Below are 23993 nucleotides of genomic sequence, written 5' to 3' on the forward strand. Positions count from 1 at the left end.
ACCCTGGAAAAGCTCATTCAATCGATGCCGCGGCGTTGCCTAGCTGTTCTTGAGGTTAAAGGAGGTAAAACGGAATACTAATACAACCATTTTACCGCAAAGCAATGAGTTTTTTTCGCAAATCTTTGAGTGTTTCTATTCATGTGGCGCGCTCCGAAATTGTGCCATTGCATAAATCAGTGTTTTTGTATCTAGTGCAGTCATTTTGAAACCAAAATCGATGGTCACTGCCTCCCATACGCATGCAGAACACGTTTGAGTACCATAGGTCTCCGCAGTTACGTTATCTCAGGAAATATCAACCGAAATGTACGTGTTTCTATCCATGTGGCGCGCACTGTACTACGAAGTTCTGGTTCAGTAGACCTCCTGACAATAGATATACTATATACCAAGTCATCAGCAATATTATTAAAATTATCATATGTATTCCAAGTAATGCCAATCTCTGGTTGGTCAAGCGCATTGTGCTTAGAATAAGTGGTTCACGTCACACAACAACTAGCCAATAGGTGATTGAATCAATTCGTTTGGTGGAGATCTCTCGTGACCTTATGGTAGTTCCCACGAAACACTAACTCATTTCCAAAAGCACAGGTTACATCTCGAAAACACCCACATTTTGCCTTCCATGTCCCGCCGCTCCAGCTTGCAAGCATCCCAGCCGACTCCCTCGTCGACCCCACTTACAACGAGGGTCATTAGGCTAGGTGTAGCCTTGTTGGAAAACCTCGACCAACAGCGCTACGCTAAACGAGCCCGCTGCTCTACCGTTCTTGCTGACGAGCCCGACAACTTGGACTCGAACTCACCCATCTACGACTCCATTCTTGCTTCCCAGGGAGCTGAAGGGATTGTGATAACGACAAACTTCTCACCGTCTGAGTTCAACCTCATTTGGACAGAGGTGCGCCAGTACATCTTCCGCCAGTGGAATGTCGGCTCTGGACGAAAGTCGGCGGTATCTGCTCGCGACCTGCTCTTGATGCTGTTCACGTCGTTAAAGGACTGCGGTACTTGGGACGTCGTTGCGGCGGTATTGAAGCAAAAGCCGACGACCTTCGAGAAGCGCGTCATGTCCTTCCTGAGCGTTCTCCACTCATACCTCATGTGAACGTTCGTCACGGCTGTCGAGCAGAAGTCGCCAATGCAGGTGCTTGCGGAGTCGGGGCATCGGTTCAAAAACTCTCCCGCTGCTCGGTACGCCACGGACGTCACGTTCCAGCAAACGAATGTACCGGCCGGCGCGTATGCAGGAAGAAGCTATACTACAGCGCCAAACACTCCCTGTATGGATACAAGGTCTAAGTATCCGTGGTACTGAATGGCTTCGCGATCAACTGCAAGAAGTTCTACAAGGGCAGCGTGTCGGACAAGACCATCTTCCACGAGAACATCAACTCTCACCTGGCCAGTCTGGCAAAGCGCACCGGTGAGACGACGCTCGAAGACTCGGAGCCTGGCATGGAGCAATGGGCCGTTCTAGCTGACAAAGGCTACCAAGGTATTCAGCACAATGTCCGGGCGGTGCTGCCATTGAAGAAGCCGATAGGTGGCATACTCACCTTTGCCGAGCAAGCGAAGAATGACCGTATTGCCAGCGATCGCGTCATCGTTGAGAACTACTTTGGTCGGTTGAAAACACTCTGGGCCACATGTAGCGATACGTACCGTTGGAGCCGAAAGAGCTACGACATTGTGTTCCAAGCGTGTTTGGCCCTGACCAACGTCCAAGTCCGTCTCCATCCCCTGCGTGCAGAAGATGGTGATTCCAATGCCCAGTACATCAATCGACTCAACGCAATCGGCGCAAAGATCATCAAGACGAAGAGAGCCGCTGGGAAGGCGTATAGGTCAAAGAGAAAGGTGAGGTTGAGTATGGTTTTAGCTTCGGAGAATACTTTTACTCGTGATTTGCCTGGAAGCGACGCCGAACTTGGCTTTGACAATGAAGATGGAAACAGCAGTTTTATCATGTAATTCGTAATTTGGACCTTTAGGACAATGTACTTGGTTTAGGAATTTTATAACAAATAGTGCTGGATAAATAACGGAAGATGGCGGGTATTTGCGTGGCATAGATGTTATAAAAAGAACACAATTGCCTTAACAAGTACATGAATTGGGTGTATTCAGGATTATTTGAGGTCAAATACCCTTCAAGGACATCAATTGTATTTCGGAAAAAGGTTGATGTCCACGTAAAAGTCTACGTTTTCGGGCAAAGTAGAATTGTTTTAGCAGTATGTGGAGAACCTTATCAGCTCATTAGCAGACTGTCATACATCTCACCTATGAGTAAGAGGTCTACTACTCTGGTCCTAAATGTTTGCACACCTGACTTTGGAAACGCATACATTTGAGCCAAATTTAATGAATCATATTTTATTATTGCCAGGTACTTATGTGTGAGAATTCAACTGGGCATCCATGGAAGCTTCCTCCGCAAGACGATTATTCAAGTGGATCAATGCGCTCTCGTACGACGTTGGATCACACTCAACATTATAGCCGGACAGGCTCTCAATTGTTGCGTCCTTGTTCATATGAGGTAGTTTATATGCATTGCTCCCATGAACACCCATAGACAATTCCATTACCTTTTGCAAAGTAATAAATGTCTTAGAGAGCGTCGCGGAGGGTAACGCATGAAACGCCGATTCCATAGCACCAATAAGCTCTTCGATCGTTCGAGTGCACTTCTGGTACTGCAGACTTTATCCTAAATCTAACACGTCGAAGTCTGGACTATTTGGTGGCTGGTTCGCGATCGAAATACCTTGAATGCCCATTGACAGCATCAGCGCAGTGGTGACACAGCGGTGGGGACTCGCATTGTCCTGCTGGATATAAATCTCACTGCTCTGAGATGTCCGAGGGAACTTCGCCTTGATGGCTGGGGTGGCCTTGTCCAAAATGGCAGCTTGGTAGACGCCGGAGTCAACTGTCTGTGGTGTGATGACAGGGGCGCCGCGAGCTCGGTTCTTGCTTGTACGCTTGGCCAAGGTGTGCTCCACAAATGGCCAGATTCCAATCTTGCCGTCGAACTCCTTCTTCGCGTGGTGGTCGTAACGTGGTCGGGCGACGGCGGCAAGAAACATCACTTTCGTGATGAACCTCTTGGACTTCACGGAGCGCAGGGCGAGCTCCTCGTCGTCGTACACGTAAAAGCGTCGGTTCACTTTGGTCAAAAAGAACCACTTTTCATCTACGTGTACATAGTCATGCATGTTTTCAAACACACGACCACCACCAGGCATCACCCGGAGGAACCGGAGGCAGTGCTCCACACGTGCGACCATGTTGACCTCCGTCAGCAGCGGTTTGACATAGCTTGACCGCGCCTTTAAGCGGGCCTCCTCTTTCATATGCCGGACTATGGTCGACTTGGGCAGGTGGCTGTTCGCTGCCAAGGAACGCAACGTTTGGCGATCGTGATGGGGAACAGACTTTACAGCTGTCTCAATTTCATGTGCAGTGCGCAATTTATTTCGACCAGAGTTCCCTAAAATAGTTTACCATGAAAATTTGTAACTTCACAACTTAATAAAAATATTGTATTTGACAGGCTACCGTCTGCCGTGGTGGCGTGGGAGGACTCGGTGGGGCAACCAGAGGCAGTGGTGTCATAGTAGCAAGGTAGTAGTGCGTTAGGACTTGTGCACAGCAACAAATATTGTGTTTTGAATGTGTGGCGTAAGTTTATGCAATTTCTGAATTTGGTGTGCGTCGCGTTCGGCGCCATAATTTTTGATGTGGAGCGAATTGAAAGGAGCACAAAGTACCCAATCAAAGCTGAGATCTTGCGCTTTCCAAACAGCCAATCAGATGCGAAAATGAACAAAGTTTTGAATAATTCCGCCAATCAATGTGAGTGGTGTGCAAACATTATGGACCAGAGTGGTAGTGCTCAGCAAAAAACGCAGTCAGTGCTACTGTCAAGGTCATTTCATAAATGTATGGAAAGTGGTATTGGGCTGAAGTGTAATAATATTAAATTGGTGATGGCTGAAATGCAATTTTATTTTATTGCAAAGTCCAACTCTGACTGCGTTTTGTAGTATTTTTCCGAGGCCTCTCGAGGTGTACAGTACCACTATCCTGGTTTGCAGCCGTCTGGCTTGTCTGTTGATGCTGCTCCTGTCGTAGAGGTTCCAGGCTACCACCCTGTTTTTGAATGTAAACCTGACAACCAATGCACTGCCAACGAGTTTGATTTATACCCCCGGTCAAGGGATTTGCACGGCTGGAGCCAAAACAATTTGGACTTCCACACGATGGCCACAAGAGTACTTGGAAACGGCACGTGGCGGAAATCAGTGCGAAGGAGATGCACATCGTCCGGGTGTTTGCCGTCGAGCCATCTCAGAGCCACGACGATTTCAAGGGTGCATTGATCACTGCTGGCGTCAACATCGTGGTGGACTTGTTCTCTAGTTGCCAAGATTATGCGATCGCCACTAGTACTGTATCGCGTACCCGTCTTGCTACCCCCCACATACTACAGTAGTATCAATCAATTCAGAATTGCGTGGGAACTCGCGCATGGTGGCACTCTTAAATATATAGAGGTTTGTATCGCTGGTGAATCAGATGGAATCTATTGTAAATAAAAATCTTTGGTTCAACATTTTCTCATTCTCGTCTGATTGGTTGTATTTTAGCCAAATAGGTCGCTTTTTAGCGAATACAATTGCAATGACAGGTACCATCATTTTGCAGTTACAAAATCCGAGGATACCTCCGCGATTTAATTCGTCATACACTGGGTAGGCTAGCGAAATGCTGGATGACTATTGCAAGTAGCACTTTGAGTGTGGGGGGTGAAGGTTGGCATAGGGCCTCATGGGTAGTGCGATCTTTTTGCATATTTAAACTTTATCACAAATATATCACACCAACCTCCAAGTATTTACATTTATTACATTAAATCTCAAAATTTTGAAGTGCTGTTTCAAAAGATTTCCAAACGGTGTCCTCCTTCATATCCTCCCATACCTTGATGATGCGCTTGATCATAGCGAGGCGCTTTGCTGCGGCAGTGACATCCTTGATCCATTCGCTGCGGCACGTTTGTTTGAATGGCCCCGTGACACCCACTTCCAGGGGTTGAAGAACACTCGTCGTGTTCGCCGGCAGTGGCTATAGGTATGCACTGCAAAACAACTCGTCTTCAAGGATCTTGTAGGATTTCTTCGACATATGGCAGGTAAAGTTGTCCGCAAGCACGACAGAGGGGCAGTCCATTTCGGGATGCAATACTTCACGAAGGTAGAGCAACCACACGCTGGTCCATGTAGTCCGCCTTTTACACTGCATACACCGGGCCAGGTGGATACGTTGGGAACTCGTTGACGTTAACCTCGCCCCCTGAGTTCCTTTGACAATGATCAACAGCGGCATCTTCGTACCTACAGATAGCATTGTAATCATAGTTAGCGTTTGTAATCAATACCATGAGCCCGAATTGATAATGCCACAGTGATCTTGTCAGAGTGCTTCTGTGTCTCCTGAACGCGTGACGAACCACCAATCTTCGCCAACGTACGTCCTTGTGGCATATCGTAGTACACGGGTGTTTCGTCAACATTGATCCACGCTCGCTTGGGGGTGGACGAACTTGGCATATAATTTGGCTGAATTTTTTTCTTAAACAGCAAGAAGTTCTCCTTAGGGTATCTTCGCATGGCACGGCACTCGGTGACTGAGGCCGTGGCAATTTGCGAACCGGAGGCACCACTGGACCAGACTCTTGTACGCGCGGTCGTTGTTTGACTTGTCGGCCATGTACGCTGACAGCCATTGAGGCTGGTAGAACTTCACCCACGTGACCAGGTGGGCCGTGATGAGAAAGTGCTCGCCATCTCGGACCAACTCCATAAAGTCCACCAAATCGCTCGAAAAGGTTTGGGACTCGCCTTCGCCCTTTGCCTTGCAATGTCGCTCGGCCGCCATGGTGCGTGGTACTTAAGTATGTCACCGATGCCGCCTTCATCCACGAAACGTGGTCTCAGGGATGTTGTATGACCTTGCGAAGTGTCGGTCACTTGCACATGGCCCCAGGAGTGCATGTATGTGCAGGAATACACGGATTTGGCGGACCGTGTACCTGCGCTGATGACATTGATCCACAGGTCGGGGTGGTGCCATTGTGAAAATGTTGACTGACAAGTTTGAGTTTTGAATCAGCCAGTAGTATTTGAGTATTTCATCTTTGAACACGCCAATCATGGCGTTTAAAGCAATTCCCCCTGATTGGCTAGAATTTGGTTAAAATTTGGTCGAGTCAGTTCAACATATCATTATAAAAATATTTGATATGCAACTCTGCCCGAGTTCCCACGCAGCTCTCTGTAGTACTGTATCGTGTGCCCGCCTTGCTACCTTCCACATACTAGTATCAATCAATACCCGCGGCAATTACATTGTCGCGGCATTCTTCGTGTACAGCAACGTGCTGGTGAGAACTGCCGAGGGATATGATTTCGTCGTTGAATCTGACATCCAAAACACGCATTCAGAGCAAAAAACGATGATTCGTTGTTTTGGACTCCCCATCATTGGTTCAAATCAGCATTCGATGAGAATTGCAACATGGATATGTGAACCCTGTGCTGTGAAGAATATGCTGGCGCAATATCGTCATCCAAACGTCTGTACCTCTGTACCATGCGCTGATGCTGTTTTGGCAGGCATTCACTGTCAGTACTGACGACGCGAGTGCTCGCTCCATTTTTCCCGGTAGTGATGCAGGCCACGATGACGTGGCGAAGTCCACAGATGTGACACGCACGGTGCCAGGAAGAGTTCAGCGAAAACATGCTCTACATCCCTGTCGGTGCTGTCCTCTTGAACCTCCATCATACCGGTACATGTTGCATGTATTGTGTGAAGTTGGTGGGGTCGGTAGGAGGGTCCTGAGGTAAACCCCCCTCCGGAATCGATTGGTTCTGAGACACTTGAATCCCATGATTTCATTGGCCACTTGTATCGTTACAACTTTAAAAGTTGATGCGTAGGATATAGTTTTGAGGTGTATGATATTTTATTCAAGGAGCTGTACATCTTTTTTCTGATCTGCGCAAGTATTGTGGGACGGAGGGAGTAGTACCCCAAATGATGATCTGAGAAACAAGGTCCTTGACTCGGCTACTAGTAGTCTTCTACTACTATTAACAGTATTAATACTGTAGTACTACGTATTAATAGTGGTGAATGATGTGATGTCGTGCGTTGGGCAACTGCTCGTTCCGTGCGCTTACATTGCATATGACTCATACCAGTACTAGTATGTTCGAGATTAATTCCTCACATCAGGTATACCTTACCTTCAACACACCCAAACTATACCTTTAGTGGGGGAATTCCTTAGATAAGAACTCTGCACACATATACAAAAGAGCCGTGTAACCTGGGACTTCGTCCTATGCCCCAGTGGGCACGGATATTTCGAAGTGCAATGTTATTCCTGGGGTTAAGTGCACGGATATTCGAATTGTAATGTTATTCCCGGGGTTAATCGCAGCACAGCGGTTAGCTTTCGCTAACCACTGAGATGCCTTAACCCCTTGCTGGCATGCTTTGCTGGTGCCACTGTATCATTAGAAATCCCAACACTACACTTATTTGAGCAACAAATCCTCAGTTCAGGCATCCTGGCTGGCTGTTCCACGCTTACCTCAGAATTCCCCCATTAAAGGTATAGTTTGGGTGCTTTGAAGGTAGGGTATACCTGCTGTGGGGGAATTAGTCGTATGTTTGACATGTTCACATTATTATTAACTGTTACGTTTACACAGGCTTAACGCCCTGTTCTGTTAGAGAACATCCCCACTGTCCTGCCAGTCAAGTAGCAGTGTCTGCTAGCTGTGTAGGAGGTTTTTGTGTCATTGAGAGGCTTTTCCTCGGGTAGAAGTCAGTGCAGACATCTGGTCACGGGACATCATAGGATGTCAGTTTTGATTGGCTGTTTTCTTTGCAGTCAGAAGTAATTCACTTCCAGCGTTTCCTTTTGATGCCCACTAGTCTGCTCTTGACAACTGCCCTCATTACTAGTTATGAGCCTTCCAACCGCACCCGCTACCCTAACGCTCACACAGTGCCTCCTCAGTTCCGAGAACTACGATGAGTGGTTCTTCGAACTCACTTCCATCATCCTTGCCGGTGAGAATATCACCGAAATGGCGATTCACTGCGCGCAAGTTGAAACGGCAACGGCCATGAAGGGACTCCATCGATCTTACAAGGTACACCTCAACGATTGCAAGCGCATCCGGCAGTATCAAGCCGAAGCGGCAGCACTGCCTCCTGGCGCCTCCTGGCGCACCTGTACTCCCACCACTCACTGATCCACCGACGAGCAGATTGCGATGTCCATCAGAAACCGCGTCGACGATCTCATCAAGTTGGAGAAGACGGCCATCGCGAGCTCATATGAGCTGTCTACACCTCCTTGTTACCCACGATCCAGAGCAATGCCGCTGCCCGATTTGAGAAGAATGTGGCATTGCATCACTTCGACGGTTCGGTGGAAGTATTCCAGCGACGAACAAAAACTTGCTACTGCAATCTTCGTCTACCTAGGCATAAACACGTTCAAGTCAAGCCTCAAGTGTGAACCTCCAAGTCTTTGACAAGATAAGAACGGCTGTGGAGAAGCTTGAAGATTGACCCCTCAGAAACAGTCATTTAGCCTCGATCCTTCAAGCGCTACCGGGGTGCATCGATCCAGACCTGTTCGTATGGCACGGCGTTCAGCCGGGCATCCCATACTCGAATATGCGCGAGTTGCTTGAGCAACACACTGGCCGGGCTTGGTCACCAAGTACCCGCACTACCTCGGCTCGGCGCCGATCGCCACAGCTACACCAGTGTATGGCTCCACTGCCGCTACCGCGGTCTAGCGCATTGGCGCTTCTGGCATTTCGCGATGGCGCAAAGCAGCGAGATGGCTATGCAGAAGAGGCTGATGTACCCTGGGGGACACAAGGCCACGATCCGTGTCGGATTGGTGTGGCTACTGCCTGACCTCAGGCAGCCACTCGACGTACACCTGCACGAAGCTTTCCGGTGCGTGCCACCAGAATGCGGAGCTTCAACACTTTGTGTTCCCGTCAGTATGGGCTGCCATCCCACCTGGCGAATTAACACCAAGTGGTGACGGTCGACGCACTCAAGGCGGTCCAAGCGGTCACTGTGGTGGCAAACGCCACGGCAAAGGTTGCGGGTGTGGTGGAGGAGCTGGAGCATCCTTCCTCAACATCATTCGCCAAGATTACGCATCCAGCGGCCCACCCGGTCACGCATCAAGCCGTCAACCAGGCTACGCTCCCAGTGATCGTCCTGGCTACGCAAGAGTGGGTCAAGGCGGCCATTCCGCCTACGCCAGTTCGAACTACAGCGGTTGTCGCGACGATCAACGAGGTCCTAGCCCGTATCGTCAGTTGGCCTCCCGCTGTCAGAGTCTCTCAGGCGACCAGTACCGCGACTACCGCGAAGACCGCGGGTATCATCGCGAATTCTGCGGCTATTACCGCGACGACCGCAGCCGCAGCGTGCCGCCAGCGAACCAAGGATATGCCCCACCAGGACCAATCGCCCAGCGCTCCAAATGAACAACGCTAAGGAGTACGTCAAACTCGTACGTCAAACTCGGGGCCCGTCTTCAAAGCGAATACGGCACCCGCCTGACATGCACAAATGCCAATTCCCCGACCCAGAACCTGTTGCGGAGGGGCGTAAGGGCATCATGGTCACTATGGCCCGCTCCTTGGTACTGCATACTCCGGAGTAGCAATTTACCACAGTTTCTTGTGGGGCGAAACCATTTCCCACGCAGTGTTCCGCGTGAACATACTGCCGTCCACTACCTTCAGTGGGGACATCTGGACACACATTTCGTGCTTATGAGCCGCGATGTGACGTTCGTTGAATCAGTTTCCACCCCTGAAATCAGTCGAGGACATGAAACGTCTTCAAGAGCATCAACAGCGGAACGTTATCACCGGAACCAAAGCCCACCACCACTCCAACCAAATCTGCCTTCACCCCTTGGGGAGGTTGCGTCGTCCACGATACCAACACCTATACCCTCGTTTGGGGAGGTTGCGTCGTCCACGATACCAAAACCTCTACCCTCGTTTGGGGAGGCTTTCTCACGGACGACACCTCTACCCATATTTTGCGAGGCTGTGACATTAGCGTCATCTACACTTGGGGAGGCTGGTACGACCACACCACTACCCATAATTGGGGAGGCTCTACTTCGTGGATCAACAGGTACAGTATGGCAAATCCCTGTCGTACTTGAAATACCAGACATCACTCCACCTGCCCGTTTGGGTGGCACTATTCACCACCCCTCACCAGTCGTCCACAACTCCGACGCCCAAGTGTCGTCGAACGTTGACCTTCAACACAACGGAGGATATTTCCCCGTACCATATACCTCGTTCCACGAGAAGTACAGACTGCCGTACTCCGGGATGTGTGAGTACGACATCCATCTCCACTTAACGTCGTCACATATGACAACCCAGTTGCTCGCAATTCCGCCTCAGCCCTCACGGTCTCGAGCAGCGGCGAAAGCACATGTCGTACGTCGTCTCATCGACGTCTACCACACTGGACACTGCGGACACGTCCACGCGACGGTCCAGCTCAGTTGCTTATGCCTAATATTGAGGACGCCTCAGGTGCTCAATCTCTCTCGACACCGAAACACATTCTCCTCGCCCTCAAGGACACGACTCCTTCAGAGGAGCCCTACAAACAGGCGATGAAATCGCCAGCCAAAGCGTAGTGGCTTGAAGCCATGATGCTCGAGCTGGCAGCCCATGAGGCGAACGGGTCATTCGACACCAGCCACCTTGCCTCCAGATGCGGCACCACTGGGATTGCGTTGGGTGTTCAAAATCAAATACGACGACTCGGCACAGAGGCTACGAGGCGCGTCGCTCGCTACAAAGCGCGACTTGTGATCCAAGGACACACCCAAATTCAAGGCGTTGACTACGAGGAGAGCTACTCCCCGGTCATTGCCAAATAAATACTTTGAACGATGCTCACTCTCGGCGCGTCTCTCGACTACGCGATCGACGCAATGGATGTTATCACAGCCTTTCTCAGCGGAGAGATCGACTGCGAGGTCTACGTCAAATATTCACCTGGATTTGACACCACGAAGAATCGCCGCGATGTCTTTCGGGTCCTCCGCAGTGTTAATGGTCTCAAGCAAGCCTCACGCTTGTAGTACCAGACACTAGCTACCTACTTGCACCAGCAAGGGTACATACAGCTCGTTACAGACCGCTGTGTCTTCACCAAGCAGATGGACGGCCAAGCCGTTTACATCGGCGTCAACGTTGACGATCTGGTCATCGTGGCTCCTTCACCGGACATGATGCGCACCATGAAACATGGCCTATCGTCACGTTTTGAATGCATGACCTTGGGGCTCTCACTTTTATTCTCGGATTTCACATTGTTCGATATCGTTCTGCACGACCTCTCACAATACACCAATGCCAATATGCAACCTCGATCCTCAAGAGGTTTAGCATGGAGAATTAAGAACCATCCCCTATTCCAATGGAGTGCAATCTCAAGCTATCTGAGTCGTTGTATCATCAGAACGATGCTGAACGCCAGTCCATGGTGGACAAGCCGTACCATTTGGTAGTCGGCAGCATCTTGTACCTCATTATTTGCACTCGACCCGCCCTCGCGTGCGTCGTACAATAACTGAGCCAGTTCTTCACGAACCCCGTCCCTGCCCACTGGCAAGCGGTCAAGCGCTCTCTCCGGTATATCAGAAGATCGATAGACTACGGTCTCGTCCTTGGCGGTGCTTACGATCACTCACTCCACTTCGTAAGTATGCGGACAGTGAGTATACTAACGGTGTTGATACTCAACGCTGCTTCGCGGGCTTCGTGGCATTACCGGGAACTCTGCAATGTTCTCTGCAGTCAACAAAGAGTGATGCTGCTGCCGCGCGACATCACCCTTCGGTTCGAGCCAGGGAGCACGAATTCCGGCCTCTTGGCCATGACTGCACCGACATATAAGAGCGATACCCAGGACAATGTTGGTTCGACATAGAAGGCAGACGGCATCCCGGTGCTTACTCGATACATCTGGCCCTTCCACGGCGTGTCGTATGGTGCGTAGTTCGGAAAGGGCCAATTGGCAGGGACCCGATGAAAGGGATGTCTGACGAGTTGAGTCCCGGACAAAAAACGGTGTAACCAGTGGTGGTTACGCAGGCAGTCAGAACACCCTGTTCTGTTAGAGAACATCCACTGCCCTGTCAGTCAGGTAGCAGCGTCTGCTAGCTGTGTAGGAGGTTTTTGTGCCTTTTAGAGGCTTTTCCTCGGGTAGAACTCAGCGCAGATATCTGTTCACAAAATATCATAGGATGTTGTGGCAAATCATAGTCAGTTTTGATTGGCTGTTTTCTTTGCAGTCAGGAGTAATTCACTTTTAGTTGTACTCCTGGAGTAAGTGAGATCTGTCGAAAATAAATTATTGCTGTAAATATTCGAGAGAGCTCTAATTCACCCAAAATATAATATTTTAGAGGAACAATTACGGCTAGCTTAATAGTAAATTACAATTATTTTTCCCCCAGCCCTGCATACTGATACTGTATGTATGTGCATATACGTACTTCGAAGTATATATTATACACATATATATACTGTATGTGACACACTGAAATAATTATACGTACTATTAATATTATAACGTTACTGTAGGTTCCTGTTCAGTTCATGGTTAATTGACTGTGAGTTTTTGGATGATCATTATTAACAGTCACATTCTGCTTGACCAGGGATGTGCAATCTTTTGTTTTTACTTCGCTCAACGCTTTCATACCTCGTGCTTCGACGATCTTCTTCGAAGTTCGGTCCTCGTCTTCCTTGTAATCCGGACTCCCCAGGGGAGGGCGGATAATTCATTGCAGAAATAATCCGGGGAATCTGGGGATCAAACCGACGACCTTTGAGTTGATGTGCTCTACCACTGAGCTATTTTCCCTTCCCCAGTTCAGTTCATGGTGGCTTTACATCACATTGGTAACATGACTGAAGCGACAGTTGGAGTTGTCGATAAATGCATCTTGATTTGATACCGCTACAGTAAGTTAGTATGGATGGATGGGTGGTTGAAGGAGGCAAGTTCAAAATCTGCAGTGAAATCGCTTCTGGTGGGAACCGTTTCACATTTTTGGAAGACGAGCTAACGGTAAATACATCCACGCACAGGAGCTTGACACCACGAATAGGTGCTTGACATACCGGTATAGATTTGTGAATATTAACGTAAAAAAACAGTAGATGGCTCGAAAATCGACTCCTTGGCTTTTTTACGCTTTCTCAACAAATAAGGCGATTTGGACGAACTTTCAACTATGCTGTTATAGAGGATTGAACGTGCTACATCATACTTCGAAGTACAAGCAAGCTTTGAAGGATTCGATGAATGCTTCACCAAGTTATTGCTGGTCTAAGTCAAAAATGTGAATTTTGAGAAGATCAGTTCATGGCCCTAATTTACAGTTAACTGTAAATACACTAACGTTACACATCGAAACAGTGGAACTGGCAATACTACTGTCAATATGAAACGTATTCACTAGTGTAAATACGTTTGGTCACGAAAAGTGTTTTGGGCTATTCTCAGATACGTATCTTGCAATCTACTGTTTTTTTAAGTTAGAGCTTTTATTCCCAATAGTTTTGTCCTCCTAATCCGTATAAGTACGATTCATACATACACGGGCTGTGTAGTGTGTATCCACCCACAAGATTGCGCGCATCGTAAGCGTAGCGAAGGCCTTGTGTATCATTTTATGGTGCCTTGACAAGGAGAAGGCCCCAACCGTACGAATGTCCCATCGATTCCTTTAGTACGAGGCCTTTTCTACGACGAAAACCTTTTACTTGGGATTTGTATCGATCATCAATATTTATGGGTATATTGCTTAAGTACGTGTGAATATTCCATAACTGTAGTGTGGTTTCCACATGCATATTTTTGTTGGTTTCTGATTGTACCCGTCCAAGATACATGATTTCACCAAGGGTCGGTCAGTTTTGCATTTGTTTCCCAGATACATCTATACCCTATGCGTCTCTTCGCCACCGCCGCCGCAGCCGTCCTCGGAATCTTCGTTGGCACTTCTGTTGATGCCATCGCCCCCATTGAGATCAAAGGCAATCGCTTGTTTGAGTACGGCACCGGCAAACCGTTCCATGCCAAAGGACTTGACTACTACCCTCGACCCAACTCGGGCGAATTGAACGTTAACAACTTGGACTTCTTCACAGACGACCACGAGTCCATCTGGAAGCCCCATGTTGCAGAATTCATTGCACTCGGTATCAACGCCGTTCGGTTGTATGCTGTGGACGCATCCAAGAGCCACGACAAATTCATGTGCGCCTTGTCCGAAGCCGGTATCTACGTCTTGGTGGATTTGGCTTCCAGTTGTCAAGATTGTGCGATTACAAAGGACCCGTACCCGGCTTGCTACCCGGCCCTTCTTAAGACCCGCGGCCAACAGATCATCGCGGCGTTCTCCAAGTACAACAATGTGCTGGTGGGTACTACATCCGATCGTCGCATTGCCTGCAGCATGTATGTGTATTCATATTGTTCCCCGTAGGCCTTCAGCGCAGGCAACGAAGTGAACCACTTCGTAGACTCTATGGAAATCAGCGCGCCATGCCAGAAGAAGTTCATCAAGGACATGCGCGCGTACATTAGCTCATGTGCAACCAACATGCGCTACATTCCCGTCGGAGTCGTCCTCGCCGACCACCAGCGCTCAGAAAACGCACTCTACTACGCGTGCCGCACCGACCCCACCGACGAATTGGAAAATGCCGAATGTAGGTTCACGGACTGCCTACATCTCACCTGAAACCGATTTTGTTAGGGTACGGATTGAACGCGTACTTGCAATGCGACCCATTAGCATCGCTGAACCCGGGGCAAGTCGGCGCGGGGTACCGCAAACTCTTGGATGACTTCACATCGTACGAGTTGGCAATTCCCACGATCCTCACTGAGTTTGGCTGCCTCAACGTCGGCTTCCCCACTGTCGACGGCTTCCAGGCGCAACGAACGTGGGTGGATGCGGCGTGGCTTCTCTCGCCAACGTTTGCCGACGTTTTTGCCGGTGGCTTTGCGTTTGAGTTCACGACCGAAAACGCTAACGCCGAAAAGGACTCCCCGTTCCCGTTCAAGACATTCGGCCCACAGAACTACGGCCTCGGGTACCTTGAGCCGGAGACGTGCGACGCCGACAAAACGCCGTGCGTGTTTCAACGCATGCCCAACTTTGACTCCCTCGCCGCGGCGTACGGAAACGCGTCCACAGCCGGCCTCCCTGAGCGATCTTCATACTCTCCCTCGCACACGACGCCGCCCCAGTGTCCCGCCGGAGTTCCATCGATCGTTGGAGTGCTCTGGCCAGCGGATTCCGAAACCGACATGCTGTGCCCAGACCTGACGCAGACACCGCTGTGTCCGGGGGATATCATCAACACTGGCAAGTCCAGCCCGCCCAAGCCATCGGTGAAGACGGTGTCCCCCGTCAAAGGGATGCCCACCGTACCTCCATCGGCACCCTCCCCGCCCAGTCCAGGCAGCACCCAAGGCAACCCTGCCACAGTGGCCGGTACAGGCGTTGTAGGGGTTGTGGTCATGGCGACAGTCGCGTGGTCGATGGTGCTGGTGTAAAATTACCCTCCATGTGCGTGCTAGCGATGATACTCCCAGATTTACACTAGTAGGTACGGAATCTAAGCAAGACCTGGAGTGTATTTTATGGACTACTGTAACTATGAATACCAGTTACTGCGTACCTACTACTATTACCTCTGTTTGCCAACAAATGCTGGCGAACATTCAGGCCCATACAAAAACTAAGTGTAACGAATCTGTCACTAATTAAGAAGTTTCGGTCCGTTGCCCGTTGCCGCCGCTGGTGGGGAGTTTGATGCACCAGTACAGTACCAATGGACACGTCAGCATCTGCGTACACTAAGACTAATCTTATAGTATGCAGACTAGCTTCGTCATATGATGCCTCAGGTGTCCTGTGCACGAACTCGCCACTCGTATGGGTAGGCATGGGTACTGTAGGTCGTGACAAGTAGTTACAGTATTGCTCGAAAATTGTACTACGTAGTACTGTAATGCGCACCTACTCAACCGACCTGTGTCACCAATTACCATGTAAGTTAACTGGAAATCAATGATTAATTACAATCTGCGAAGTGGAACGATAAATATTGTCGATTTGGTTCACATGGTGCAATCGAAGCGCAAACCGATCCACAATCGATCTGATTGGTTGTATTTCATTGAGAAGGTTTTGATTGGCTATTAATTTGAGCTCATCTGAGGTAGCCAATCAAATCGATTTAATTTCCAACGAGAAACCACGCCACAACACAAAATTTCACTCGAAAGCACAATAATTGAACACAATAAATGGCAATATTTTGTTGACAGTAATATTGTCCTTTACCCAATATCTGGGCTGATTCTTTGCCAAATCCGTCGATCGAGATCCTTTTGTCCTGAGTTATACATGTAAAGATGGTCGAGCCTCACACTAATTAAAGTCACACACTAATTCAATGTTGAAATGGTCCGTGGATTTGATTGGTCGTATATCGATTTGGTGATTCTGCTTCGAATTTCGAATCGACTTGCCAATCAAGCAAGATATTGCTGCCCTCAAGAGTCATCAAGCGATATAGTTGTCAGTGGATAGACGAGCTAATCAAATTTGTAGCTAAAAGTCGTCCGAGCTGTCGAGGTTGAGCACAACTTTGCCCATGCCAGGCTTGAACGCAGGCTGGCCGAGAAAGGGGCACCCGCCACAGCGGAACGCATCGCCTTTGTAGCACTACATCGTCATGCATACATAGCATCGTTATATCCACGGTAAGAATTCCATCTGTATGATGCAACACTTACATTGCCGCAGCTGGACACCATTTGTTTCAATTCGGCTTCGGACACGATAGGCTGATCATCTTCATCTTTACGCCTGAGCATGGAAATATGGAAAAGTTCGCAATCGAGGGACGATTGAGATACCACGTACCCGCATGTACAGTCCTTGCACCGGCGCTTCTTCTTCCCATCCTTGCCGGGACCACAGTCGTCGTTGCGAGACAAGATGTCGTCGGCGTCGTCCAGTAGGTCGTCTTCATCGACAATGTCCTCTTCATCATCTTCGTCTGCAACGACTGTCCATCTACAAGAAAGGGAAGGGCATGACGACATGCATGGGATTCATTTGATGGTCGATATCATCCACGTACTTGGGTTTCTGCACGGGGGTGAACTTGACCGCAACGCTGGCGCCTTCGACAAAGCCCGACTTTTGAGCACGTGCATGGATACCATTTCCGTCAATGTCCACGTTCGAGTTCAAGAACCCCTGCAAGATGAGCTGCATCAACACTGCGTTCTTGTTGGATTCGTTCCCCTCGACGGCAAGGAATGCTTCCAACACCCCGCTCGGCTGTAACACGCGATGCAGGGTAGCGAAATGTGCCAGGCCGCCAAAGAACACCAGCTTTCCCGCGACACTACCTCCTTCCTTCTTCTCTGCCTCGCTGATGTCGACTACCACGGCATTCAGTGGCTGGGTGGCCGCGTATGCGTCGGCAACGGCGCGATGGACGCTTTCTGCTACGATGAACATTGTGGAATGCTGCAGGCCAAGCACCGCCGAATTGAAATCGAGGACGATGCATTTAATACAATAATCAATTGATCATACAATTATCGAGATCAAGGGTCAGTAATTTATTGAATGATGACCCCATGTGATGCTTTTCCAAATCCTTCTGGAGGGTTCGAATGATGAGTTCAACCGTCATACTTGACATACATGGACGACTTCAATTCGATCGTCGTCCATCCTTCCAGAGCATGACGTAGCATACATTTCATTTCGTAGTTACTGAAGCACTTTGATCTGGATGTGATGGGACTTGAGCTTCGCAGGGGCTGCGCGGGACACCTTCGGGCATCCGATGACGTTGAGGACCTTGAGTGAGATGCAGACGTATTGGCCTGCGAAATGGTGTGTGGCGTCGCTCGACATGAGGCGAGGCATGAACTTGTTGGGCTTGGCTTCGCACCACAGGGCCACGGCCTTGGGGCGGGTCGCGAAGTGCAGTACGAGCTCGTCGTTCGTGTCCGTGACCCGTCGAAACGTGACTTTGCTGCAGTCAAACTTACGCAATTGGGTTTTCATGTGGTGCAGGTCAAACTGCCATGACATGAGGATCAAGACCCATGACAACGACGCTGGCTACCTCGGTGGGCACTGGCGACGGGTCCTTGAGGCGTCGCAGCTGCAGCACCACTCGGCTAGACGGCAACAACGACACTATTCCGGCGTCTGTGACCAGTGGACACCCGCTCAAGTGTAGGTTGTCTAGGTACAGGAGGTCGGTTCCGATGCGCTCGAGGCTGGCGTCTGTGATCTTGGCACACGCGCCAAAGTTGAGGAAGGTTAAGTATGGACAGGTCGACGCCAGTGCCATCATGCCTGCGTCGTCGTTATGGAGCGTTGTAAAAAGTGATATGCGAAACTTCACGATTTTGTCCAGTTTGAGTTACAAAAGAACCACAGACCTGTATCTGTGAGCTGATGGCACCCCCACACGACACATTGGGTCAGTTGAGGGCAAGTCGTCGCGAGGCGTGTTAGTTCAGTGTCAGTGATAAACTCGTGGCAAAACGATAGGTCCAGACATCGAATGGCGGAGCTGTGCAGGTCTATCAAAGCGACGAGGTTGGCTGGATGACGTGTTGTTACTCTGAGGCTGGTTACCAACAAGGCGTTCAAATGCAGATTGGGTAACCGCTGAAGGTGGCTGCAGAACGAGCCATCGATAGAAGTGAGGGTTTCTTCGGGTCAATTTGAGGTATTTCACACATGTGGCCCCGAGAACGGCGGCCAGCTGCATCGGAGACCTCGCTTCGCCCAGGTTATGCTAGCATATTACGAATCAATCCACATGGATAGATAATGAAAGGAATTCGACCAACTTGGAAGCCAAGGTAAGACACGACTCGAGAAAGTATGGGCTCGGTGGACATGACGCCATTGAACATGATTTCTTTGCGGCATAGCAGGTCCAGCAGCGTCGGCGGCGTTGGTGGTGGTGGCATTCTCTGTGTTCAATTAATTTCTATTTATAGAATCCCTCGATACAAGAACTTCGTAGTGCTTATGCGAAGTGTACGCGTTGATTGGTCGTCAAACTTGCAAAACTGCAAATTATCATGGAGGGCTTTTCGCTCAACATTGCGACGCCATCAGCGCCGCGCGTGGTCAAGAGGAAGAAGGTCAGCAAGTTTCGCCAGAACAAGAAGAAGGCGACTGCACAGCGCAAAGCTCCACATGCTTCTGGAACGGCAGGACCTGCATCTCCGGTTTCAGGCATTGTCCGTCCAAAGCCCTCGCCTTCTACTAAGCTTGACGTCGTGGCCCCTCGTCAGAACGACGAGCCTTCCAAGAACGACGAGTCTGCACCTGAACCCGAGCAGGATGAGTCAGCCGACGAGTCTGAAGACGACGACATACCGGCGTCGGCTGCTCCGGTGGCGACCAAGGTGTATTCGTTCGACCACTTGACAAAGAACGTAGCAGCCGCCGACACATATGCGATCAAGGCATCTGGTGGCAGTCTCACGACGGACAAAGGCACTCGCCGCAACCCGAACAAGGACGCGTACTCTGCCGACTCGTACAACCGTTCGGCGCTCGACATGTCGACTATGGTCGTGCACAACGCGCCGCTCGCGTCAAAGGAATCCACTGACATCTTCGCCAAGACGACGTCGTTTGGTGCCATGAAGCTGCATCCCCACATGGTTGCCATCTTGGCCAAAGCATCCGACGCTGGCGGGTTCGGCTTCAACCAACCCACGCGGGTGCAGGTGGCCAGCGTCCCGGCCATCTTGGCGGGCGGTGACGTCATGCTCAAGAGCGAGACTGGGTCAGGCAAGACGCTGTCGTACTGCCTACCCATTGTCCACTCGCTCATGTCCCGAAAGGTCAGAGTGAACCGAAGCGAAGGGTGCTTGGCCATGATCTTGGCGCCGACACGCGAGCTTTGTGTGCAAATCCACGAAACCCTCGAACGGTACGGGTTGGCTATATTCTTGATTTTCATTTATTCTTCGACATTTCATTTATATTGTGTCTTTTATTATATATTTCATTGTGTGTACCCGCGGAATCATTGGATGGTGTTGGGTAGATTGCTCAAAGTGGCCGTGTACATTGTGGCGGGGAGTGTCGTGGGCGGCGAAAAGAAAAAGGCCGAAAAGGCCCGTCTGCGCAAAGGTAGGGTGTGGTTTCATTTATCAAGCCCCGAATATTTCATTTATACATGCAATTCGTTCCTCCAGGCGTGTCGATCTTGGTGGCGACTCCAGGCCGTTTGGTGGACCATCTCACCAACACCCATGCGTTTACGTACAACCGTCTGCAGTTCCTTGTGCTCGACGAAGCCGACCGGCTGCTGGACCTGGGCTTTGAGAAGAGCATTGCGCAGATCCTCGAGTATGTGGTCGCCAAGATCGACGACGACGTGACTCGGCAGAGCATCCTCGTGTCGGCGACCATCAACGCCGGCGTCCAGCGGCTCGCGGCGCTTAGTCTGACCTCCCCCAAGTTTATCGACGCCGACGCCTCCAAGTACGTCACCGAGCGCATTGAAACGTCCGATATTGGAATTCGTCGTCATATTGTGGATTATTCGGTAAAAATTTCCAGACCCCGTCAAATCGAATGTATCTCGCCGCCGAATCATGAATCGACGCTATTGGCTAATCCATTTTTGAGTGGATTTGATTGGCTCTTACAGAAAGGATAAGTATAGTCAGCCAATCAGAACTTCAGTGTGATTCAATATTGATTATATAACCACGCGAATTTCGGAAATTTATAGCGAATTCACAATATATGAATGATAGATACTATTAAAGGATGCAACGATTAAAATGAAAAACGAATTCCTCCACCAGGGGTCGAACCCGTGACCTGTCGCGGTAAACCCCCGTCCGTATACTCAACGTTTTTGTGTTGGCATGATGGATGAATAGAAATATCAGGATATTTCAAACCATCGATATGTATTATATATGTATGTGCAGAGCAAACAACCAGTCGAATTCTATATATATATATAGAGAGAGAGCAATACCATGTATGACTGATGTCTGCTTGTGCGTAGGGGCCCCGAGACAACGTATGCGACGCCGGACCAACTGGTGCAGCACTTTATGGTTGTGCCCGCCAAGCAGCGCCTGTGCGCGCTGAGTGCGTTCGTGCGCGGCGAGTGCCGGCGCAACAAGCTCCGGTCCAAGATCGTCGTATTCCTGTCTACCTGCGACGCCGTGGACTTTGTTTCGAATTTGTTTCAAAAGTGCCAGTGGCCCCAGGCGCCATCCATGTTTGGGCCGGCGGTTTTTCGCTTGCATGGAAATGTCAACCAGCAGGACCGTACAGCCACGTTCCAGGCGTTCTGCAAAGCTCAGTCCGGCGTGCTCTTTTGTACGGACGTGGCAGCCCGTGGCCTCAACTTGCCCACGGTACCCTAAAAATACAAAATGACGATGATATTAGAGTTGACGTATTTGTGGTGGTGATGGTGTAGGTCCAGTGGATTGTGCAGTATGATCCGCCCACGGAGACCAGGGATTATGTCCACCGCGTCGGCCGCACGGCGCGAAGTGGAGCGGTACGTGACATATCCATTGGAGACTGTGACAACTATTACGAATCACAGCTATGAACCTTGCTAGAAATGAGTTTTTTTTATATTGTTTTTTATTTTTATTTTTTTTGCGGTTGAATAGCTACATTGCAGCGACATTTCTAATGCAATTTAGGGTGAGTCTGGAACTTTATATTTTTTTGGCAATCAACGAGATATTTGGCAACATATTGAATTCTCCAAATTTTGGATCCAGACAGATAAGTTTTCATTTATTGCCGATTTCTTAGAAATTGCCAAAATATGGAAGATATTTGGGCTTATTTTTGACAGGTTCAAGGAACTTTTTTTCTGAAAGTTGGCAATAACTGAGAATCGTAGATTTTCTTTCGAAATCAGTTTAATCCAGGCAGTTAAAATAGATAGTCACGACCAAATTCTTTGAATTACTTTGAACCAAAAATATTAATTGTCAAAAGTTGGGGTGTGACTCCCTTAGACAACTATTATTAGGATAATACGCTCGTGTGTGGACCAAGACGACGTGATTGATATTGTTGTTCTTGTTGTGGGATTGCTAAAATTGAAAAAATGATGTTGTGTTGTTTTAGAGTTAAGTTTTGTATATAGGTGGGCAATTCACTGCTGTTTTTGCTGCCGTCGGAATCCGCCTACTGCGACCACTTGAAGACCCACGGGCTTAACTTGACGGCCCTGAGCTTGGAAGCGACTCTAGCTCGCAGTGCGTACAAGGGCGAGTTTAAACCGTCCAGCAAGAAGGAGGTGCACGAGGTACATGATCACATATATAGTATATATCAATATGACCACTTACTTGTGAAATATATGTCTAGGTTGTGGTGCACGAGTTGCAGTATCTGTTCGAGCAAACCGTACTGGCTAATACGGAGCTGTTCGACATGGCATGCCAGGCGTTTCAGTCGTTTGTGCGCAGTTACGCTACCCATTCGACGTAAGAAGACAGAGTCTATATATGGAGATATTGTGCATATATATATTCACCCAAATATTGGACTTGCGAGTCATTTCACCAAATACCATTCGAATCCATTGGATCCTATTTAATCTTGTACACACTATCCAATACAATAATGAGTACATAAATGGTTTTGCCCAATGCGGAGGGGTCAAACGTTTGGATTTGCAGAAATTTGGCATGACGTGATTTGATTGGCTCAGACGGTTCTTTCATCGATTCTCCTAACACATTCGATTCTCCCGAGGGCTCCAGTTTTTCGAATCGATTTGACAATATATGGAGGTGTGGCATTGCTAGTGGTGTCATGCAGTGTGTTTTGATGTGTATGTAGCGACACGAGGCAGTACTTTCACGTCCGCAGCCTCCATTTTGGCCACGTGGCCAAGAGCTTTGCCCTGCGCGAGCCGCCAGCGTCCAACAAAGTGACCAAGGGCAGCCAGCAGGCCAAGACGGGCACGCTCAAGAAACGCAAGGCGCTTCAGGATATTGATGACTCGATCGAAAAGTCCAAGCAGAAAAAGGCCGGCCAGGCCAAACGCAAGTACAACAACCACGTGTCCGAGTTTGCAGAGTAATATACAATGCCAGTTAGTTACCGTACGATTTTATCATGATGTATCTGGACGAGCACATACTTGCCACCAGCGCATGAGTTCTGTACATCGTCGCTAGATGAATTCAACTTGACAGTGGTCGACAGCTTCGAGGTGGCCATTGGCGATAATTATTGCTACATAAACGTGAGCGATAAACAGTTAATATGAAAATTGTAGCGCATAGCCAAACCTACCGACATGGGAATAGGTCAACGTTATATCGTTACTATTAATAGAAGCTACTACGTAGTATATTTGATTTTTCGCCAAAATTCTGTCTTTAATGTGCTGCTTCGTGACTCAGCGATCACCGATCAACGCAAGAACATGGTAGCGTGTACAACAACATCGATACTATGTAAAGAAGTGTCATGGACGGTGTTACGATGATTTTTGCAGGATATAAGAAGAGGTTACAATTTGAACTTTGAATTTTGTAGAGCTTTGTGTGATGCTACTCCAGAGAATTGTGCACTGATAAGTGCACTCCGACTATGTCCAATGTGGTTCTCCCCTTACAGCTAACATTATGTTGTGCGCTCGGGTGGGTCGCGATGCCGTGGTGGCTCTGGTGGGCCAACGCGGTGGCGCAACCACGTGATCACACCGGCAGGAAGGTGTATGGCA

The 23993-nt window shown here is 49.1% G+C and overlaps 8 protein-coding genes across 10 annotated transcripts; 4 read left to right on the forward strand and 4 right to left on the reverse strand.

The window, feature by feature from the left end:
- Positions 1 to 631: 631 nt before the first annotated feature.
- Positions 632 to 1980, forward strand: H257_12487 (hypothetical protein; the record flags this gene model as incomplete). Its single annotated transcript, XM_009839706.1, has 4 exons — positions 632 to 1090; positions 1139 to 1234; positions 1348 to 1847; positions 1926 to 1980. 4 exons carry the CDS (start codon positions 632 to 634, stop codon positions 1978 to 1980), a joined length of 1110 nt encoding a protein of 369 aa, XP_009838008.1.
- Positions 1981 to 2717: 737 nt separating this feature from the next.
- H257_12488 (hypothetical protein) lies at positions 2718 to 3368 on the reverse strand (the record flags this gene model as incomplete). The annotated part of the gene is made up of 1 exon (XM_009839707.1): positions 2718 to 3368. The coding sequence occupies one exon, from the start codon at positions 3366 to 3368 to the stop codon at positions 2718 to 2720; it is 651 nt and encodes a 216-aa protein (XP_009838009.1).
- Positions 3369 to 5512: 2144 nt separating this feature from the next.
- H257_12489 (hypothetical protein) lies at positions 5513 to 6151 on the reverse strand. The gene has a single exon (XM_009839708.1). It carries the CDS (start codon positions 5953 to 5955, stop codon positions 5671 to 5673), a length of 285 nt encoding a protein of 94 aa, XP_009838010.1. The 5' UTR covers positions 5956 to 6151; the 3' UTR covers positions 5513 to 5670.
- A 1906-nt stretch (positions 6152 to 8057) lies between these two features.
- Positions 8058 to 9614, forward strand: H257_12490 (hypothetical protein; the record flags this gene model as incomplete). Its single annotated transcript, XM_009839709.1, has 4 exons — positions 8058 to 8246; positions 8732 to 9112; positions 9178 to 9423; positions 9462 to 9614. 4 exons carry the CDS (start codon positions 8058 to 8060, stop codon positions 9612 to 9614), a joined length of 969 nt encoding a protein of 322 aa, XP_009838011.1.
- A 4484-nt stretch (positions 9615 to 14098) lies between these two features.
- Positions 14099 to 15879, forward strand: H257_12491 (hypothetical protein). Its single transcript, XM_009839710.1, has 3 exons — positions 14099 to 14605; positions 14672 to 14897; positions 14945 to 15879. The coding sequence occupies exons 1-3, from the start codon at positions 14132 to 14134 to the stop codon at positions 15748 to 15750; spliced, it is 1506 nt and encodes a 501-aa protein (XP_009838012.1). The 5' UTR covers positions 14099 to 14131; the 3' UTR covers positions 15751 to 15879.
- A 714-nt stretch (positions 15880 to 16593) lies between these two features.
- On the reverse strand, positions 16594 to 17756 carry H257_12492. Of its 2 annotated transcripts, XM_009839712.1 has the most exons (4): positions 17349 to 17756; positions 17129 to 17281; positions 16999 to 17071; positions 16594 to 16927 (listed from the first exon to the last, which is right to left on the reverse strand). In XM_009839712.1, the coding sequence occupies exons 1-4, from the start codon at positions 17732 to 17734 to the stop codon at positions 16814 to 16816; spliced, it is 726 nt and encodes a 241-aa protein (XP_009838014.1). In that variant the 5' UTR covers positions 17735 to 17756; the 3' UTR covers positions 16594 to 16813. The 2 variants fall into 2 exon arrangements, with proteins under 2 accessions (XP_009838014.1, XP_009838013.1); XM_009839711.1 differs by having other exon boundaries at positions 16999 to 17281.
- Positions 17757 to 17896: 140 nt separating this feature from the next.
- Positions 17897 to 19275, reverse strand: H257_12493. 2 transcript variants are annotated; one of them, XM_009839713.1, is made up of 5 exons: positions 19093 to 19275; positions 18875 to 19037; positions 18676 to 18819; positions 18354 to 18589; positions 17897 to 18307 (listed from the first exon to the last, which is right to left on the reverse strand). In XM_009839713.1, exons 1-5 carry the CDS (start codon positions 19213 to 19215, stop codon positions 17993 to 17995), a joined length of 981 nt encoding a protein of 326 aa, XP_009838015.1. In that variant the 5' UTR covers positions 19216 to 19275; the 3' UTR covers positions 17897 to 17992. The 2 variants fall into 2 exon arrangements, with proteins under 2 accessions (XP_009838015.1, XP_009838016.1); XM_009839714.1 differs by having other exon boundaries at positions 17897 to 18589.
- A 31-nt stretch (positions 19276 to 19306) lies between these two features.
- H257_12494 (hypothetical protein) lies at positions 19307 to 23372 on the forward strand. The gene is made up of 8 exons (XM_009839715.1): positions 19307 to 20192; positions 20310 to 20395; positions 20461 to 20749; positions 21288 to 21645; positions 21711 to 21794; positions 22401 to 22562; positions 22625 to 22743; positions 23102 to 23372. The coding sequence occupies exons 1-8, from the start codon at positions 19330 to 19332 to the stop codon at positions 23343 to 23345; spliced, it is 2205 nt and encodes a 734-aa protein (XP_009838017.1). The 5' UTR covers positions 19307 to 19329; the 3' UTR covers positions 23346 to 23372.
- The last annotated feature ends 621 nt before the right edge of the window (positions 23373 to 23993 follow it).

This window comes from Aphanomyces astaci (genome assembly GCF_000520075.1).
Source record: "Aphanomyces astaci strain APO3 unplaced genomic scaffold supercont1.41, whole genome shotgun sequence".
Lineage (NCBI taxonomy): Eukaryota > Oomycota > Saprolegniomycetes > Saprolegniales > Verrucalvaceae > Aphanomyces > Aphanomyces astaci.